The sequence below is a fragment of the Marmota flaviventris genome, chromosome X (assembly GCF_047511675.1).
Source record: "Marmota flaviventris isolate mMarFla1 chromosome X, mMarFla1.hap1, whole genome shotgun sequence".
NCBI lineage: Eukaryota > Metazoa > Chordata > Mammalia > Rodentia > Sciuridae > Marmota > Marmota flaviventris.
In genome coordinates, this window is record NC_092518.1 from 72546158 (window position 1) to 72568088 (window position 21931).

A 21931-nucleotide genomic window follows, 5' to 3' on the forward strand; every position below is an offset into this window, starting at 1 on the left:
TATTTAGTTTCAAGTATTTGTTGATTGCCTTCATTTCCTTTATTATTGTTGTTGCTGTTGTTATTATTATTATTATTTTTGGTACTTAGCCACTGAGCCACATCCCCATCCCTTTTTTGTATTTTGTTTAGAGACAGGGTCTCACTGACTTGCTTAGTGCCTCGCTCAATTGCTGAGGCTGGCTTTGAACTCAAAATTCTCCTGCCTCAATCTTCAGAGCCGCTAGGATCACACGTCTGTGCCACCATGCCCAGCACCTTCATTTCCTTTATAAACTGGCTAATTCCTTCCTTCTTAAATTTTTTTCTCAACCTATAAAACATATGTATTCATTTTGGAAAAGAAAAAAAACAGATAATTAAGGAAAAAAAAGAAAATTAAAAGTGCTCAATAATTAGGGCTGGGATTGTGGCTCAGTGGTAGAGCACTTGCCTAGCAGTGGGTGTGACTCTTAGCACCACATACCTATAAATAAGTAAAATAAAAAATCATCAATAACTAATAAAATATTTTTTTAAATGAGCTCAATAATTATACCAATTATACCATAATCACATATAGATTCCATCTATATTATAAATTATAATGTGTGTAAATATGCATGCTGTTAAATGAGGTAGTATATCTTTGGCTGCTTTTTAAATTGCTTTATTAACTTTATAAGATGTAATAAATCTTTTCCCATGCAAGTTTATGACACTCCCCTGCTGACTGAGCTTACAGACTAGGTCAAAATGAAATCTCCAATCAGAATATAGCAGAACACCAAAAGGTTCACAATAAAGGGTACAACAAGAAAATACAAGTTTGGAAAGCAGGGGGTTTTGATTATTAACCTGGAGATTCAAGGCATAAGGCAAAACTCATCATGATGATCATGGTGAGGGGGGTCCCCTATAAGAATACGCAGACTGTACCTCAACTGAAGCTCCCTAATTTTCCTCCTTAGCTCTCTCATCTCCTCCATGAACCTTTCCATATCATCTGCATCTCCATCTATCATATCAATGTTATTAGCAATCCTATTGGGCACATCCTCTCCAAAATCCTGAGCAGGTGGAGCCCAAACCCCTCCAATATTTCCTCCAGGTTGCTGGCCTTCACCACCTTCTAAAGGGCGAGCTTCTTCCTCATTTTTTACTGGAGCCTGCTCCTCAACTTTGTTTTCCTGGGGGACATTTTCCATGTTGAAGTTTTTCTTGTTTCTTCTTTCTAGGAGATAACAAACAAGAAGGATTGAATGCTTTATAACAATTCAGAGGTCCTTTTGGCAAAGATTTTGCTGAGACTTCACATACTCTCTAGGGGGTGTTTCCCCATTCCCACCCTGTTTCCCCATTCCCAAAGCCCAAATTTTTCCCTGCAAATTATTTTCCAGGTTACTATCCAAACACTTAGGATGGGTGGTAGATGCAGGCAGTGGTTCAGAGACTAGGCCTCTGCAAACACAGATGCTGATAAGCCCTCCATGGGAGCCTTAGACCTTGCCCCTCTATTCTTTTCCTCACAAGTCAGACTGGCCATTTTATTCAGATTCTGTTAGATTTCTCTTGCACTTAGGCAGGGTGGGCTGTAAGTCCACCCAATTCTGTTGATCTTTTACCCCTGCACTAGAGAGCCCCAGGCACCCTCCTACCTGTAGGGATCAGAAGCTGCCTCTCTCTTAGCCTTCAAATCTGCTGTGCCAAGGGACCTAAAGACCTGCAGAAAGAAATGCAAACAACGTCCAGGATTAACTACTTGATCAAAGGATCCCTACTGGAGACAATAGCTCCATTTTTTATTTGAAGGCTTTCCTAAACAAATCATTTTGTTTCTCCTCCATCCTGTGTCAAGGTTTCTTTTCCGGCCCTGTAATAGGCTATATCAACTTTCTGAAGTGGACTATATACCAAAGACAATTTTTTTTTCAAACCATTTTAATCTCCTTTAGGCCTCCTTTCTCCACTGTCTCGTCCCACTGTCACTAAATCACCATTTCCTGGACACACATGAATAACTTGTGGAGCAGGAGAGTCAGAAGAGTTTGCTGGGTGAAGACGTAGTTTATTTAAAAAAAAAAAAAATCAATCTTTTCATTCATTCCCCAGTCTCCCATAAGACTCACTGCCTACTTTCCAGTTCACCCCGCTCCCATGCCCACCATTTTATGCATCAAGATGGACGATGGGTAAAGAGGTGTGTGGGCACTGCAAACCAGGACCCGCTGCGGTCTCAGCGATTTCATTCTTTGCCCAAGCAGTGCATATGCTTACGCGAACCTGCAGGGACCAGAAACAGTTTCTAGCTCCCCGCCTCTATCCTTGGGACAGAAGCTTGCTTGCAACCGCAGCCTCTGCAATAAGGGACCTCTTTCACAGTCCTAATTCCTGTCCCTCTTCTCTGTAGCAACTCCCCTCCCCGGCCCCCGTAGCCCACAATTTCCGGTTCTAAATGTAGGAAGGGTGAACAAAAGATCCTGGGAACCATGGTCTGGAACGGTGGCAGGGTCCGCTCTGCCCACCTTCTGGTTACCGGCTCCCCCGACCATGGCCCTGCAGAAATCAGGCCCTTTTCCACGCGGTACCCTTCCCGGTTTTCCACTACCATCAAACAGTGCCTGATAGCCCACCTCCTAGAAGATCCCAACTGGTACCCATTTTTAACCCCGGGACTCTCTTGAGCCCCTCCCCCCGGACAAGCACCGAATAGGTGAGCCTCAAGAATGAGACAGAATCCAGTCCTGGATCTGCTCTGGTCACTGCCCTTTTCCACCCCAACTCCAGGCTGCGCCCACCAACCTACCAAATCAGGGTCAGCTTCTACTACTTTCCTCCTTCTGTGGGCAAAACTGTTCGCCCGCTTCAGAGAGCACCGCCACAGAAGACTACCAAGACCGCAACTGGGAGGAGAGACTAATCCACCCTGGGTCTGGAAGGGGCCACGTCACTGTGAGCTCAGATTCCCAATTACCATTCACACCTGCAGTGCGGCAGAAGGGTGGGGGTGGGAGCGTGGGCGGAGCGACCTTTCTCCTCATTACTGCCTTATCTACCAAAGCTTTTCTACCCATCCCTCTATTTACTTTTCCTATTTAGAAATACACGAGATTGATGTGTCGTAATATTTTGTAGCGTGCATTCTCCTTGCCGTGATTGCTGTTGGACTTTTAAAAGAATATCTTTTTCCTCTTCTATGCCCACAATTAAAGCCCCGAATTAACCCTAACAATCTTGTTGGTCTGATTCCAGATTGGAATTGGGCGGGGATGAGGTGGAGGGGGAGGGAGAAAGAAGCTAGGAAGTCTGGAAAATAGGTAGGAAGTCCATTTTTAAAAATTTTTACCTTTCTGTTTGTTTAAATTGGGTGGTTGTTTCAGGTGTGTTTCTGATCAGCTCAGTGGGAATTCATTTCTTGATGTTATAATTAGACAATACAATTATTTTCAGTTGAAAAAATAGAATTCAAGTTGTAAAAACATAACAACCTGTTTCTGCTGCTGAATCATATTACAAACATGGACCTTCTGGACAGCAATCCACCTCCCCTCTAAGGATTTTGATATACAAACCTAAACTGATGGTTCTCCTTGTGAAGGGTCCCTGTCTGTAGGTCCTTCCATAAGATGATGCACAGTCTTGCGGGTGGATTTTCAGATCTTGAGAGCATGTGGCAAATGTAGTTCTCCGCTGAATTGTATTACTATAACTTTAGCCTTGCCTTTAAGGTAGAACACTAGTGATGTCTTCCAACAATTTGTAACAATATTTGGGAAAGTTAACACAGACATTGTGAGAAGCTACACAATGTTCAAACAATATTGTACCAGGATAAATATAGAACAAATGAACTAGAAGAGAAAACCAGAGTTATCCCAGTTAGTGATGGGAAGCTGGAGTGTATGTTTACAGTCATTTCTTGGTAGATATTACCCTGGGGGTGGTAAAATCTCTAGCACTTCAACACTGTCCTAAGCCCAAGCTGAGCAAGCTCCAAAGGTACCTACAAAAGCCCTCAGGAAAATTAGAAAATATAGGTAAGATAGAAGTGATCAGTTTTATTTCTGCCCCAAGAAACAGACTATTCACAATTTAAATCTGTCCAAATATTTCCCATCAAAACAAAGATAATACACATCCATCCTATCCCATATTTATGGAAATTTGAGCTCTTTGTAGTTTTCACTAATAAATACAATGTTGACTGGATTTTTTTTTACATAGAATTTTGTTAATAACATCAGGGTTTAAAATTCCTCAAACTGTCATTTCTGTTTAAGAGTGTGGATGCTTATGATTGTCATAGGAGTCAGTCTTGAAAAAAATGTTCTCCCAATTTTATTTCTGCAATGTATGATCATGTCTGTTTTCTCATATGTTCACTGATACTGAGTATTGTTTGATGCTAATGTATTTTAGCCTCTTTTTTTGTAGGGGAGATTGAACCCAGGGGTGCTTAATCACTGAGCCACATCCCCAGGCCTTTTGATTTCTTTATCTGAAACAGAGTCTCACTAGGTTGAGGGTCTCGCTAAATTGCTGAGGATGACTTTGAACTTGAAATCCTCCTGCCTCAGCCTCTCAAATTGCTGGTGTTACAGGTGTGCACCACTACACCCAGTTATTTATTTTATTTTAAAAGTCTCTTGTATTTTTTCTTTCATTTTTAAAAAACTCATCAAGGTCACTAGTTAGTGTTTTCTGAACCTGCCATATGATAACAGACACCTGGGTCTAAGGCTCCCGCACTCCTCTGCAGGTTTCAGTTTAGCATATTTCCAGCCTGGTCTGAGAAACTTCATTAAGAAGTTCCTTGATGGAATTCTTAATACCAGTTAGGGTTGTGGAATCTTATCATACACATAATACCAAATACATGGGTAAATTTTCCCATCATTGTGTGAGTGGTCTTTTGAAAATCATTCTGAAATAATTTCAAAGTAACAGAATGGTTTTGAGAACAAGAAGTTCCTACACGCCTTTCACTACATTCCCCAGTTCTTAACATTTTGCTACATTTGTTTTGGATCAGTCTCTCTTCCCATAGAAGTGCCCATTGTTTTTTTCTGACCCATTTGGGAATCAGTTGAAGACTAAATGGACATTTTAAAATATTTGGTACAATGATTCCATGTAACATTTTGTTAAAGATTTGTCTCTTTTATTTTTAGAAATTTCTTACATAAAATTTCAAAAATATGAACATATAATGTGTAAAAATAAATATTTTAGTTTGTACTTTTACTAAATATTCTTTACTCTCATACTCACATAATTTTTTCATGCATCCATTTTAATGGAATCATATACTATAAACTCCTGTGCTACTTGTTTTTATCATTTGCTTGAAAATAAAGGCAGGTTAGTAAAAATATTTTCAGGTCACTAAACAGTTTACTATTTTACTTGTTTTTAATTTACCAAGAATATTGAAATTATCATAATATATTTAGCTTATATTGGTTATGGATATATATGTATAGTTTCAATAAATGTATATATGCAAATTGCCCTACAAAAAGAAAGTTTGTTCATCCCCTCATCAACACATGTTATAATCAATCATATTAATTTATGAAGTATTTACATTATGTAAAATTAGCTAGAAGATAGCATTAAAACATGTTTTCATATACAATATGTAGTACACAAATATATATACACCCATGTATACACATAATTACTGAATTGTTTTTATATAAAGCATATTTTTTAGATTCACTTGTGTCAATTATATATAAATGAAGGTAATTTATTTTTATATCAGTATGGTATTCCATTATATAATCACATCATAATTCACCTATTTTCCAACTGATGCACATACAGATTTTTTTCTATTACAAACATTATTCTGGTGAACATTCTTGCATATGGCTCCTTTGCACCTCTTTATCTTGAACGTGAAATTTTGTTTTTATTATATTTGTTAGTATGCTTTTTTGGTAAGTGCGATCTGCCAAGATTTCCCAAATCTACCCCTTCCTGTGTAAAATCCTGGATATGTAAATAACAGCTAGATTCACAAATTGATCCTCTGGTGGTTTAATTTAGCACATGTAGGATGGGAAATGAGAGTTTATACTCTTAAGAAGTGCACCCAAGTAACTTAGATGATCAGGCAAATTCATGAAACACTTCATTGGATATGAAAAAAATCAGATCCTTAGTTTGATGACTTATTTTATTTAACCTGCAGTGTAGTTCCACTAATTTTTAAATATCTTTAATTATTGGGTTTTAAAAAATAAAATAATAGGGCTGGGGTTATGGCTCAGTGGTAGAGCACTTGCCTAGCACATGTGGGGCCCTGGGTTTGAGCCTCAGCACCACATAAAAATAAATAAATAAAATAAAGGTATTGTGTTCAACTACAACTTAAAAACAAATATTAAAAAAATAATAGATGTTTAATGTAGAATGTAATGGGTGAAATTTTCAGAAATTTTATTGTGTATATATTTATCTAAAAGAATATTTTATTTTTATAGATTTTTAAATTTTTTTTATTTTTTAGTTGTAGGTGGACACAATATCTTTATTTGATTTTTATGTGGTGCTGAGGATGGAACCCAGGGCCTTGCACGTGCTAGGCAAGCACTCTACCGCTGAGCCACAATGCCAGCCCCTAAAATGAATATTTTTTTTATGTCATGCAAGGATGAATTAATACCTAAAATTATTCTTTAACATTTTGGATGGTAAATAGTTTCTAAACAAGGTAGCATTTAAGAACAAAATTGTAGGTTGAAGAAAAAAGTTTCAAATTGAATGCATTTCCCTGTTTTCTCTACAAGCAAACAATTTATTCCATTAAACCCTGCACTTAGTTAAAACACACACACACACATATATACATTTACACCTCATTGAACTGTAATTCCTATTCCTTTTTATTTCAATCTCTAATTTAAATTTTTTAATTTTAACAATTACATTGTTATTTTCAAAGATTAAACAATGCAGTCATCTAATTTAATGTGTATTATTGGAAATTATTTTCTATGCATGTAGTTATGTAGAGGAAAACTTCATTAAAGCAGAGAAAAAATGCATGACAAATGAGTTTCTCCTTCAAGGATGGTACAAAATTATGCTTAGCAACAAGATGTAAGTTTGAAGAAAAAGAAAGTTTTAAAATCACTATATTTTCCTATTCCTCTGAACAGAAGTTATTGTTCACCACTTAGCTAACTTTAAAAACATAAATACAATTTGTCTAATGCTAAAAATTATAAAAATTTTATGGTCAAAAAGATTGTTTTTAAGTTATGCCAAATGCTTTAAGACATTTGAAGCATTATAGGTCACACAAAAAAAGACTAGTGGGAAAATTATTGTTGTTTTAAAGATTCTATCAAGTAATGTGAAAGATTCCTTTGTTAAGCTTATAAGATTTTGTTAAAGACAGCATTGTATTCAAATGCTATTAAAACTCATCGTTTTTCTTGGTAATACTAATAAGAATGATTTAAGATTCATCTTCATTCTTGAATATAAATGGAGGTGATTCTAATGACTTTCCTAAATTACAAATACATTACAATTTTTTTGCTTTATTGTTGTTACTAAAATAACACAAAATTTATAGATACATATTTTATTTTTTTTTAATTTTTAATTTTTAATTTTTTATTGTTGGTTGTTCAAAACATTACAAATTTCTTGATATATCATATTTCACACTTTGATTCAAGTGGGTTATTAACTCCCATTTTTGCCCCATATACAGATTGCAGAATTACATCAGTTACACATCCATTGATTTACATATTGCCATACTAGTGTCTGTTGTGTTCTGCTGCCTTTCCTATCCTCTACTATCCCCGCTCCCCTCCCCTCCCCTCTTCTCTCTCTACCCCCTCTACTGTCATTCATTTCTCCCCCTTGTATTATTTTTCCCTTTCCCCTCACTTCCTCTTGTATGTACTTTTGTATAACCCTGAGGGTCTCCTTCCATTTCCATGCAATTCCCCCTTCTCTCTCCCTTTCCCTCCCACCTCTCATCCCTGTTTAATGTTGATCTTCTTCTCCTGCTCTTCGTCCCTACTCTGTTCTTAGTTACTCTCCTTATATCAAAGAAGACATTTGGCATTTGTTTTTTAGGGATTGGCTAGCTTCACTTAGCATAATCTGCTCTAATGCCATCCATTTCCCTGCAAATTCTATGATTTTGTCATTTTTTTAATGCAGAGTAATACTCCATTGTGTATAAATGCCACATTTTTTTTATCCATTCGTCTATTGAAGGGCATCTAGGTTGGTTCCACAGTCTTGCTATTGTGAATTGTTCTGCTATGAACATCGATGTAGCAGTGTCCCTGTAGCATGATCTTTTTAGGTCTTTAGTGAATAGACCGAGAAGGGGAATAGCTGGGTCAAATGGTGGCTCCATTCCCAGCTTTCCAAGAAATCTCCATACTGCTTTCCAAATTGGCTGCACCAATTTGCAGTCCCACCAGCAATGTACAAGTGTACCCTTTTCCCCACATCCTCGCCAGCACTTGTTGTTGTTTGACTTCATAAAGGCTGCCAATCTTACTGGAGTGAGATGGTATCTTAGGGTGGTTTTGATTTGCATTTCTCTGACAGCTAGAGATGGTGAGCATTTTTTCATGTACTTGTTGATTGACTGTATGTCCTCGTCTGAGAAGTGTCTGTTCAGGTCCTTGGCCCATTTGTTGATTGGGTTGTTTGTTTTCTTATTGTCTAATTTTTTTGAGTTCTTTGTATACTCTGAATATTAGGGCTCTATCTGAATTGTGAGGAGTAAAGATTTGTTCCCAGGGTGTAGGCTCCCTATTTACCTCTCTTATTGTTTCTTTTGCTGAGAAAAACCTTTTTAGTTTGAGTAAGTCCCATTTGTTGATTCTAGTTATTAACTTTTGTGCTATGGGTGTCCTATTGAGGAATTTGGAGCGCGACCCCACCGTATGTAGATCGTAGCCAACTTTTTCTTCTATCAGACGGCGTGTCTCTGATTTGATATCAAGCTCCTTGATCCATTTTGAATTAACTTTTGTGCATGGTGAGAGAAAGGGATTCAGTTTCATTTTGTTGCATATGGATTTCCAGTTTTCCCAGCACCATTTGTTGAAGATGCTATCCTTCCTCCATTGCATGCTTTTAGCCCCTTTATCAAATATAAGATAGTTGTAGTTTTGTGGATTGGTTTCTGTGTCCTCTATTCTGTACCATTGGTCCACCCGCCTGTTTTGGTACCAGTACCATGCTGTTTTTGTTACTATTGCTCTGTAGTATAGTTTGAAGTCTGGTATCGCTATACCGCCTGATTCACACTTCCTGCTTAGCATTGTTTTTGCTATTCTGGGTCTTTTATTTTTCCATATGAATTTCATGATTGCTTTCTCTATTTCTACAAGAAATGCCGTTGGGATTTTGATTGGCATTGCATTAAACCTATAGAGAACTTTTGGTAATATCGCCATTTTGATGATGTTAGTTCTGCCTATCCATGAACAGGGTATATTTTTCCATCTTCTAAGATCTTCTTCTATTTCTCTCTTTAGGGTTCTGTAGTTTTCATTGTATAAGTCTTTTACCTCTTTTGTTAGGTTGATTCCCAAGTATTTTATTTTTTTTGAAGATATTGTGAATGGAGTGGTTGTCCTCATTTCCATTTCAGAGGATTTGTCACTGATATACAGGAATGCCTTTGATTTATGCGTGTTGATTTTATATCCTGCCACTTTGCTGAATTCATTTATTAGCTCTAATAGTTTCTTTGTAGACCCTTTTGGGTCTGCTAGGTATAGAATCATGTCAACTACAAATAGTGATAATTTAAGTTCTTCTTTTCCTATTTTTATGCCTCTAATTTCTTTCGTCTGTCTAATTGCTCTGGCCAGTGTTTCGAGAACTATGTTGAACAGAAGTGGAGAGAGAGGGCATCCCTGTCTTGTTCCAGATTTTAGAGGGAATGCCTTCAATTTTTCTCCATTCAGAATGATGCTAGCCTGAGGCTTAGCATAGATTGCTTTTACAATATTGAGGTATTTTCCTGTTATCCCTAGTTTTTCTAGAGTTTTGAACATAAAGGGATGCTGTACTTTGTCGAATGCTTTTTCCGCATCTATCGAGATGATCATATGGTTCTTATTTTTAAGTCTATTGATGTGGTGAATAACATTTATTGATTTCCATATATTGAACCAGCCTTGCATCCCAGGGATGAATCCTACTTGATCATGATGCACAATTTTTTTGATATGGTTTTGTATCTGATTCGCCAGAATTTTATTGAGGATTTTTTGCATCTAGGTTCATTAGAGATATTGGTCTGTAGTTTTCTTTCTTTGAATTGTCTTTGTCTGGTTTAGGTATCAGGGTGATGTTGGCCTCGTAGAATGAATTTGGAAGTTCTCCCTCTTTTTCTATTTCCTGAAGTAGCTTAAAAATTATTGGTATTAGTTCCTCTTTAAAGGTTTTGTAAAACTCTGCTGTATAGCCATCCGGTCCTGGGCTTTTCTTAGTTGGTAGTCTTTTGAAGGTTTCTTCTATTTCCTCAATTGATATTCGTCTGTTTAGGTTGTCTATATCCTCCTGACTCAATCTGGGCAGATCATATGACTTAAGAAATTTATCTATGCCTTCACTATGTTCTAATTTATTGGAGTATAAGGATTCAAAATAATTTTTGATTATCTTCTGTATTTCTGAAGTGTCTGTTGTGATATTGCCTTTTTCATCCCGTATGCTAGTAATTTGAGTTCTCTCTCTTCTCTTCGCTAGCATGGCTAAGGGTCTGTCGATTTTGTTTATTTTTTCAAAGAACCAACTTTTAGTTTTGTCAAATTTTTCAATTGTTTCTTTTGTTTCGATTTCATTAATTTCAGCTCTGATTTTAATTATTTCTTGCCTTCTACTTCTTTTGCTGTTGTTTTGCTCTTCTTTTTCTAAGATTTTGAGATGAAGTATGAGATCATTTATTTGTTGGTTTTTTTCTTTTTTTAAGGAATGAACTCCAAGCAATGAATTTTCCTCTTAGAACTGCTTTCAATGTGTCCCATAGATTCCGATATGTTGTGTCTGTGTTTTCATTTATCTCTAAGAATTTTTTAATTTCCTCCTTGATGTCTTCTATAACCCATTGATCATTCAGTAACCTATTGTTCATTCTCCAAGTGATGTATTCTTTTTCCTTCCTTCTTTTATCGTTGATTTTCAGTTTCATTCCATTATGATCAGATAAGATGCATGGTATTATCTCTACTCCTTTATATTGTCTAAGAGTTTCCCTGTGACATAATATATGATCTATTTTTGAGAAGGATCCATGTGCTGCAGAGAAAAAAGTGTAACTGCTTGATGTTGGGTGGTATATTCTATATATGTCAATTAAGTCTAGGTTATTAATTGTGTTATTGAGTTCTATAGTTTCCTTATTCAACTTTTGTTTGGAAGATCTGTCCGGTGGCAAGAGAGGTGTGTTGAAGTCTCCCATGATTATTGTATGGTGGTCTATTAGACTCTTGAACTTGAGAAGAGTTTGTTTGATGAACACAGCTGCACCATTGTTTGGGGCATATATATTTATGATTGTTATGTCTTGTTGGTGTATGGTTCCCTTAAGCAGTATGTAGTGTCCCTCTTTTTCCCTTTTGATTAACTTTGGCTTGAAATCTATTTTATTTGATATGAGTATGGACACTCCTGCTTGTTTCCGAAGTCCATATGAGTGATATGATTTTTCCCAACCTTTCACCTTCAGCCTATGTATGTCTTTTCCTATCAAATGCGTCTCCTGTAGGCAGCATATTGTTGGGTCTTGTTTTGTGATCCATTCTACTAGCCTGTGTCTCTTAATTGGTGTGTTTAAGCCATTAACATTTAGGGTTATTATTGAGATATGGATTGTTCTTCCAGCCATATTTGTTTATTTCTGTTACTAAACATGGTTTGTTTTCCTCTTTGATTATTTTCGCCCCCTTTACTGTCCTACCTCCCACTGTTGGTTTTCATTGTTATTTTCCATTTCCTCTTCCTGTAATGTTTTGCCGAGGATGTTTTGAAGAGATGGTTTTCTAGCTGCAAATTCTTTTAACTTTTGTTTATCGTGGAAGGTTTTAATTTCATCTTCCATCCTGAAGCTTAATTTCGCTGGATACACAATTCTTGGTTGGAACCCATTTTCTTTCAGTGTTTGAAATATGTTCTTCCAGGATCTTCTAGCTTTCAGAGTCTGTGTTGAAAGATCAGCTGTTATCCTGATTGGCTTACCCCTAAATGTGATCTGCTTCCTTTCTCTTGTAGCTTTTAAAATTCTCTCCTTATTCTGTATGTTGGGCATCTTCATTATAATGTGTCTAGGTGTGGGTCTCTTATGATTTTGCACATTCGGCATCCTGTAGGCTTCTAGGATTTGGGATTCTGTCTCATTCTTCAAGTCTGGGAAGTTTTCTCGTATTATTTCATTGAATAGATTGCTCATTCCTTTGGTTTGGAGTTCTGTACCTTCCTGTATCCCAATGACTCTTTAAGTTTGGTCTCTTAATGTTATCCCATATTTCTTGGATGTTCTGCTCATGGTTTCTTAACAGTCTTGCTGAGCTGTCTATGTTCTTTTCAAGTTGAAATACTTTGTCTTCATTGTCTGATGTTCTATCTTCTAAGTGTTCTCCTCTGCTGGTAGTATTCTCCATTGAGTTTTTAAGTTGGTTTATTGCTTCCTGCATTTCTAGGATTTCTGTTTGTTTGTTTTTTGTAACCTCTATCTCCCAGTATAGTTGATCCTTTGCTTCCTGGATTTGTTTGTGTAATTCATTGTCGAAGTGATCTTTCATTGTCTGGTTTTGCTGTCTAATGTCTTCCTTGATACTCCAGATCATCTGAAGCATGTATATCCTGAATTCTTTATCTGACATTCCATCTGCTGCAGCTGTTACCTCTTCTAAAGTTGAGTTGACCTGCATTGCTTGTGGTCCTTTCTTTCCTTGTCTTTTCATACTGCTTGCGTTTCTTTCTGCTTGGTGAAACTGTTGTGTTTTTGAAATGTTTTTTTCCCCTATATATTTATATTGCTCTTGTATAGTTGAAAAGTCTCCCTTACAGGGTCGGGCGGCGGTCTGCCTACCTTGCAGGTGCGGGCGGCGGCTCTGCTCTCTCCTTACTCCAATTGGAGTGTCGTGACTACCACGCCGGCAGGTCACTGGGCCTGTTCCGGGCGCGGGCGGTGGCTCTGTTCTGCCCCTACTCCAATTGGGGTGACGAGTGTACCACGCTGGCAGGCCACCGGGCCTGATCCGCCGGTCGGTGGCAGGTCTGCCTACCCTGCAGGCGCGGGCGGCAGCTCTGCTCTGCCCCCCCTCCAATTGGTGTGACTTGTCTACCACACCCGCGGACCGCTGGGCCTGTTGCGGGCGCAGGCAAAGGCTCTGTTCTGTTCCTACTCCAATTGGGGTGACGTGCCTACCACCCCGGCCGGCCGCTGGGTGTGTTCCACCGGTCGGTCGCAGGTCTGCCTACCTTGCGGGCACGGGCGGCGGCTCTGCTCTGCCCCTACTCCAAATGGGGTGACGTGTCTGTCGCACCATCAGGCCACTGGGCCTGTCCCGCTGGTCAGTCGCAGGTCTGCCCACCTTTTGGGCACGGGTGGCGGCTCTGCTCTGCCCCTACTCCAATTGGGGTTTCGTGACTACCACGCCAGCAGGTCGCTGGGCCTGTTCCTGGCACGGGCAGCGACTCTGCTCTGCCCCTACTCCAATTAGGGTGGTGTGTGTACCACGCCGGCAGGCTCCTGGGCCTGATCCGCCGGTCTGTCGCAGGTCTACCTACCTTGCAGGCGTGGTCAGCGGCTCTGCTCTGCCCCTCCTACCACATCTGCGGACCGCTGGGCCTGATCTGCAGGTTGGTCGCAGGTCTGCTCACCCTGCGGGCACGGGTGGCGGTTCCGCTCCGCCCCCACTCCAATTGGGGTCACGTGACCACCACACCAGCGGGGCCTGATCCGGGCGCGGGCGAAGGCTCTGCTCTGCCCCTACTCCAGTTGGGGTGACGTGTGTACCACGCTGGCAGGCCGCTAGGCCTGACCCGCCAGTCTGTCGCAGGTCTGCTTACCTTGCAGGCACGGGCGGCAGCTCTGCCCTGCCCCTCCTACCACGCCCGTGTACCACTGGGTTGCGGGTCTGCCCACCTTGCGGGCGCGGGTGGCGGCTCCGCTCTGCCCCGTTTCCAATTGGGGTCACGCAACCACCACGCCAGCAAGCTGCTGGGCCTGCTCCGGGCGCGGGCGGCCCGGCTCCTCCCCTCTGGCTCGACGACAAATCGAGAGAGACTCGGGTGTCTGTGCCTCACCCTCCCTACCAGGAGACCAACTGTTTCTGTCGCAGCTGGTATTGATGAAGTTCTCTCCTCCACCGCTTTCTGATGACATCAGATCTCTGCCATGTTGGTATCCTATGCGAATGGCAGCATTTTGTTCCCTTTGCCCGGTAACCAAAGCAACGGGTGATTCCTGACCTGCCCTCAGCAGGACCCGGACCGAGAAGCAGTTTCCGTGGGCTCCTTAGCCCTGGGCCAGAGCAGTTCCGGGACCTGGAACTCGGCCGCTCCGTGCTCAGTGTATGCTCTGATAAGAGCAGGCTCCAAGCAGCAGTTTCCGCGGGCTCCTCAGCCCTGGGCCAGGGCAGTTCCGGGAGCCGGAACTCGGCCGCTCCGTGCTCGGTGTATGCTCTGATAAGAGCAGGCTCCAAGAAGCACTCAGGCACTGAGCCTGAGTAATCTGTCAGCAAGCCGCCAGCAAATGGCAGCCTGAAATTACCTGTTCTATGGCTGAATGAGCTGCGGTCAGTCGAAAACAGGGATGGTGACGTCAGCTCTCCAAGATGGTGTCCGCTGGCCTCCTCTGTGGTCTGACCAGTGTGGAGAACTGAAATGGACCACTTCTTTCCCCCGTCTCGAACCCAGAATTCAACACTGAGTACGGTTCTTGCACGGCTGGCAGAAACTTCAGTGCTGTATCCCTGCGCCGTTATCTCCTCGTTTCCCAGCGCACGCTGCAGACTCTAGCCGCGGGGCGATTTGCTGAATAAGCAGTGTTACCCTCCGTGCGACAAATCTCTCGCGTTTGAGTCCCCGTAGCCGATCCTCGTGCGATGGAAATCCTTCCTCCAGGTTCCGGAGCACCCCACTATTGCTGGAAATTCCTAACAAGATAGCCTTTAGCCGTCGCGTTTGAGTCCCCGTAGCCGATCCTCGTGCGATGGAAATCCTTCCTCCAGGTTCCGGAGCACCCCACTATTGCTGGAAATTCCTAACAAGATAGCCTTTAGCCGTCGCGTTTGAGTCCCCGTAGCCGATCCTCGTGCGATGGAAATCCTTCCTCCAGGTTCCGGAGCACCCCACTATTGCTGGAAATTCCTAACAAGATAGCCTTTAGCCGTCCTGACTCGTCATACTCCCACACAGTGACGCGGCACACGGGGGCAATGCACTCCCCTCGCCGCCATCTTCTTCCTAGATACATATTTTAATTGAACCATATAGTCTTTTTTGAGACTTGCTTTTTTTTAACTTAACAGTATATTTGAACATATTTCCACATTAATAAGTATAATAAAACCTCTATTTATTTTTATTGCTGTGTAACAAATTATCATAATCTTAGAGGCATAAAATAATACAATTTATTTTCTTACAATTTCTATATATCAGAAGTAGACACAGCATGCCTGAGTTCTCTTCTCAGAGAACCATGAGGCTGTAATCAAGATGTTGGCTATATCTTCATCTAGTGGCAAAATGAAAGAAACTCCTTCCAAGCACATTCTTGTTATTGGCAGAATTTAGTTCCCTGAGAAATTAGAACTGAGGTCCCCATTTTCTTGCTAGCTGTCAGACAAGAACTGCTCTTAGCACCTATAGTCTATTCTCACATTTTGCCTCATGATTTCCTCAAGTTCAGCAACAGAGATTTGCCCTCAGTTCATATTCTTTCACATTTGGAGTTTTGTGACTTATTCTTCTACTACCAGCTAGAGAATGCTATTAGATTGTTCTTGTAATTGGAACAAATCCACACATATAATCTCTATATCTTTAGGTCAATTCATTTTTTAAAATATTTTTAGTTGTAGATAGACACAATACCTTTATTTAATTTGTTTATTTTTTTATATGGTGCTGAGGTTCAAACCTAGTGCCTCACAGGTGGTAGGCAAGCGCTGTACCACTGAGCCACAACTCCAGCCCTAGGTCAATTCATTTTTATTATATTTGCAAAACTGAATCATAGAAGTAACTTGATTAGTTTTTTAATAACCAGATCTGTAAGGTTGTGTTGTGGGGGGGAATTATAGAATTCTCTCTACTACATTTATCTAAATTGTTTTTTTTTAATTGAAGTCAAATTCACCAAACATAAAATACAACATTTTAACCATTTTAAAGTACACTATTCAGTGGCATTTTGTACATTCGGTGGTGTAACATCACCCCTGTCTAATTCCAGAAAACTTTCATCACCCCAAAAGAAAACCCCATATCTATTTAGTAATCACTTCCCATTATTATTTTCCAAAGACCCTGGTAACCATAATATGCATTGTGTCTCTGTTAAGTTGCTTATTCTGGATTTTCTTTGTTTTAAATATTTTTTGTAGTTATAGTTGGACACAATATCTTTATTTATTTATTTATGTTTATTTTTTAGTTGTAGTTGGACACAATACCTTTATTTATTTACTTATTTATTTTTATGTGGTGCTGAGGATCGAACCCAGGGCCTTACAAGTGCTCGGCGAGTGCTCTGCCGCTGAGCCATAGACCCAGCCCCTATTTTATTTAATTTTATGTGGTGCTAAGAATCCAACCCAGTGCCTTGCAAGTGGTAGGTGAGTGCTCTACCACTGAGCCACAACCCCAGCCCCTCTGAATATCTCATATAAATGGAATCATGCACTATCTGACCTTTTGTCCAGTTACTTTTACTTAACATAATGTTTTCAAAGTTCACCTATGTTTTAGCAATTATTAACACTTCATTCCTTGACTAGTACTCCATTCTATGAGCATATCACATTTTTGATCCAATCAACAGCTGATGAATATTTGGGTTGTTTCTACCTTCTGGCTATTGTTGATAATGCTGCTGTGAGCATTTGTATAAAATTATTTTTGGACTCTTGCTTTCTTTTTTTATTCTTTTTATAATTATAATCATAAAATGAATATAATAGTGTTATAATTTGAATTTGAAATGTTTCCCATAAGATCATGTGTTGAATGTTTAGTCCCTGATGCAGCAGTGTTCAGAGGTGGGGACTTTGGAAGGTGATTGGATCATGAGGGATCAACCCTTATCAATGCATTGATCCTTTGATGACTTCATACCATAATGGGTTATTGTGAGGCAGTGGAATCTTTAGGTGGGGCCTAGTTGGAGGAAGTAGGTCACTGAAAAAGTACCTTTGAAAGGTATATGTTTTCCCCCACCCTTTCCTTTCCCTCTTTTAGCTTTCTGGCCCCCATAAGGTAAGCAGCTATGCATTTCCTGCCATGAAGTTCTGCCTCACCACAGGCCCAGAAACAACTGAGTCAAGTCACCATGGACTGAAATCTCTGAAAATGTGAACCAAAGTAGGCCTTGCCTGCTTTTAAGTAGTTTTACTCAGGTATTTTGTTACAGCAAAGGAAAATTATATGGTAATTCCATGTTGAATTTTTTGAGAAACACTCTTTTCCATAATATCTGAACCATTCTACATTTCCATCAGCAACATCAGAGGGTTCCAATTATTTCACACCTTGTCAATACTTATTATTTTTTAAATTTACAATTTGTGTGTGTATGATATATCATTGTGGGTTTGATTTGATTAATGACGAATACTATTGATTACTGAGAGGGGGATTCACCAATTTGTAGGCCAATGGTGGATGCGAAGTAGGCAATGGAGAAGATGGGTGCAGGTCGGCCTCCGCTCAGGTGGGAACTCCGATGGGATGGGGGGTCCTGCTAAAGGCAGGGGAGCCCCATCCGAGTCAGGGCACCAATGAAAGGCGAGTGACTCACCTGAGATGGAGATTCAACCAAGAGATTTTATTGGGGGATTGCCTGAAGGGGAAGGAAAGGAGAGGCAGAGACAAAGAGAGAAAGAAAAAAAGAGGAAAAGGGCAAAGAGGAAGAGAGGAAGAGGGAAGAGAGCAGAGAGAGGAAAGAAGAGGAAGAGGGCAGAGTAGAGAGGAAGAGAGTGTGTGCTTACAAGCTTCAGCTTAAGAAGGGTTGGGTAGGGGATGTGGTGGGTGCTGGTTGTCAGGGTGACTCAGGAACAGCGAGTGGACACTGTCCTGCGGGGATTGGTTGAGAAAACCCTTGAATTTGGTGCTCTTTGAAGAGGAGCGGGAGGGGGAAGGGATTTAGTGAAATTTTCGTGAGAAGGGGGAGTCTCCCACACACCCAACATTCCTCCCTTTTTGTTTTTATGTTGGGAGCAGGGTGATGAGATCGCCTCTTCCTGCTGGAGAGGGACGGGATGAGTGTGAAGGAAGGGAGGGATGGTCAGGATACGGGGACAAGAGAAGCATCGCTGTAAAGGCTGGGGCGCTGAAGATGTGAATTTCCTTGGGGCCAAAATCGATGAAAGTTCCTCGAAGCCATAGGTCATGGATAGTCTCCATCCAATCCTTGTCCTGCAAATGGGTGGAGTCAGCCAGCTGTCCTGTCAGAGGGCCTCCGTGAACTCCATGATCCAGGTGCACCACATGATGAGCCTAAGAACACCAAAGATACCCGAAGGCAAGGAGAAGAAGAGGGAAGAGGAGACACCACATTAGCTTCTGGCTGGAGGCCCAGTGAGAGGGACTGGCTGAGAAAGACCAGCCATCAGGAGGAGGCACATGATAGCGAATGGGCCTAGAAACCCTGGGTGACAGGCTAGTGAAGTTCTCCCAGTTGTGTTTCCATTTTGTAGCTCCATATCCACGATGGTGAAGTTCCGTCAGCTGTTGATGAGGCCTTCACGTAAGGGACAGGTGTCCTCCGAGGGAGCAAGTAGCTGGAAATCCCTGAAGAGAAGCCTCAACACCAGAAGCCCATTTGGTGTCCCATGGGTCCCAAATAGTTAATTTGGTGTATGCTTGATTTTCATAGCAAGGCTCATCTAGGAAGCGTTTCTTTCAGGAATTATAAGGGCGCCCGCCATAGGTATCAGGCCAGTGCTTACAGGATTCCTCAGTTTGGTCTGCTATGAAGCACAGCATTGCTGAACATAAGTGGGATGAGGTGGCCTGGTTGAATCCAGTAATGTTAAGTGTGGCTGCCCGATTGCAGCCAGTGGAAGGGCAATTGCCTTGACCTATAAACTGAGAGCTGGTGGTGCCATCCTGCTGCCATGTCATTTGGATGTAGAAGCACCATCTGTGGGTTAGGGTAGAAGCTTGAGAGAGATTAATGATTAGTAAAAGAAGGAGAGGGTTGGCGAGAAACCTTGAGTAAGTAAGACTGCATCAGTTCCTCGTTGTGTTGGGCCAGAGGTAATGGATGGTGCAGGAAGACACCTGTCTGCGTGTTCCCTTAGAAGTTTGTGTAGAAGTGTGAGATAGGGCAGGTAGGACACAAGTGGAGGAGTAGTAACTGGAAAGCTTTGGTTGATTAAGACAGGGTGCCCATGAGGTAGCTCAAAGGGGCTACGGCCTGAGAGGGCTCTACGGGCTGCCAGAACAGCCTGAGTTCAATGGCAAGTTTAGTGAGATGATCCTTGAGAATGCTGTTAGCCCTCTCAATCTTACCCAAGGATTGGGGTCAGTGGGGGATGTGGAGGCTCCAAGTGATGTTGAGGCCTTTGGAGACTAGTTGAACAACCTGAGAAACGAAGGCCAGACCGTTGCCTGACTGGATGGAGGCGGGAAGTCCGAAACTGGGAATGATCTGCTCAATGACGATAGAGGCAATGGTGTCAGCAGTTTACCATGAGGTAAGGAAGGCTTCTATCCAACTGTAAGAGAGTGCTATCCCTAAAGTCATAAGCAGTTAGATCTTTTGTCAAGGCTTGTCTCTGAAGCCTTAGGGTAGGACTGTCCATGTCAGCTGTTGAGACCTAAAGGTTGTAGGGTTTTCCCATGTGAAGCAAAGAGGTAATAAGAGTCAGGATGGAGGGGCACTGTAAATAAGGTATCCTTAGAGTTTCTTGGTATTTCCAAATCTGTGTTCAGATAAAACTTAGAAGGGGATGAGTGAGATGTTTTGGAAGGATGCAGGGTGAAGGAGTCATCCCAGGTGGTTCTTGACCCTGGGCATGCGTGTGAAATCCAATTGCCAGTCGGATCCTGGAAATCCTGAGCAAGGGGAATGGTGAAGAAAGCATCCTTCAGGTCGATGACTGAGAAATAGGATGAAGAATAAGGAATGGAAGAGAAAATGGTGTAGGGATTTGGCACCAGAGGGTGAATGGGTCTAACTGCCTTGTTAATGATTCATAGGTCTTGTACAAGGCGGTACTGTCCATTAGGTTTCTTTACAGCCAAAATTGGAGTGTTGTAAGGGGAGTGAGTGGGTAAGTCTTATTAATCCCTTGCACCATAGGTCCTTAATAATGGGCTGTAGGCCCTGAAGACTGCTAGTTGGAAGAGGGTATTGAAGTTGACAAGAGAAATGCTTGAATTTGCAAGATGAATTCTCACAGGGACACAGTGAGCCAGAGATGGGGTGAAAGTGTCCCAAACTTGAGCGTTTACCTCTGGAGGGAGAGAAGGAGGGGAGCCTGTGGACATGTGGGTTGCTTCTCCAAGGATGAGGATAAAAGAAAGGCTGGGATGGAATGTGATGGAGGCATGGAATTTGGCTAAGATGTCCCTTCCCAATAGGGGAATGGGGCATTGGGGCAATTACCAAAAAAATGGTGGGAGAAAGGATGGTGGTAAAACCTACAAGAAAGCATGGGGGTTTAAAGGGGAAGGATTGTTTGTCTCCCTACCCCGACAATGAGGGGACAGGATGGAACAATGCGTCCCCAAAACTTCCTCAAGACTGAATAAGTAGCCCCTATGTCTATAAGGAAGTTAATTGGACGTCCATCCACCATAATAGTGACCCTGGGCTCCTGAAAGGGGAAGAGGAGAGTGGGGGGAGGGCTTTGTACAAGGATACAGCGGTGGCTTGTTGGCTGGGTCAAAATCCCTGGATGAGGAGGCAGAAAGAGATTTAGGATTTATAAGCCAAGAGGACACACTTTGGATTGCAAAAGGTACAGAGAGTTGGATTCGAGCAAAGGAGGAAGAAAGCCTGAGTATATAAAATCTCTGCCCATTTTTTCAATCGCATACAGTAATTGTAGAAATCCCGCAAAATGGCGGGGTCTAAAGACCCGTAAGGGGGCCAATGGTTTTGATTATCTAAGGGATAATTGGTGGTCATCGGGGAGGGAGTCTCAAGGCTCCTTCAGTCATCCATTGCCAGCCCCAAAAGATCCAGTTCTGGGCTTGGGGCAGATCTGGCTCCCCTTCGGGGCTGGGACAGTCCATGGCCCAGTGACCCCTTAATTGGCATTTAGGAAATGGATGCATTGGTGGCCTGGGATTCAGACACTCTCGTGCCCAGTGTCCCTCTGTCCCACACCTAAAACAGGGCCCAGGGGTCATCTTTGGTGGTGGGCATTTGGCCAAAAATGAAGGGGTCCATGGGGTAGGTCCCTGTAGAGCCTGTGCCAGCATCTGGACTTTTTTCTTTCTGGCCTTCTCATCCCGGTTGTGGTACACCTTAAAGGCTGTGCCCAGGACTTCAGTCTGAGGGGTCAAGGGTCCCCATTCCAGTTTTTTGTTTTTTTTAATTTTTGCCCGAATGTCAGGGTAGCTCTGGGAGAACAAGTAGGTCATTAGGAGCTGTCTCCCATAGTGGGGGGGGGTGTCTCAGCATCTATATTCGTATATTGCTGGAGAGCCTTAGTCTATCTAGGAAGGTGGAAGGGTTCTAGTTTTTTATCCTGAATGATTTCTTGGAG

The 21931-nt window shown here is 41.6% G+C and overlaps 1 protein-coding gene across 1 annotated transcript; it reads right to left on the minus strand.

The window, feature by feature from the left end:
* Positions 1-690: 690 nt before the first annotated feature.
* On the minus strand, positions 691-2871 carry Bex5 (brain expressed X-linked 5). Its single transcript, XM_027931574.2, has 3 exons — positions 2785-2871; positions 1637-1701; positions 691-1212 (listed from the first exon to the last, which is right to left on the minus strand). The coding sequence occupies exon 3, from the start codon at positions 1184-1186 to the stop codon at positions 845-847; it is 342 nt and encodes a 113-aa protein (XP_027787375.1). The 5' UTR covers positions 1187-1212; positions 1637-1701; positions 2785-2871; the 3' UTR covers positions 691-844.
* Positions 2872-21931: the final 19060 nt, after the last annotated feature.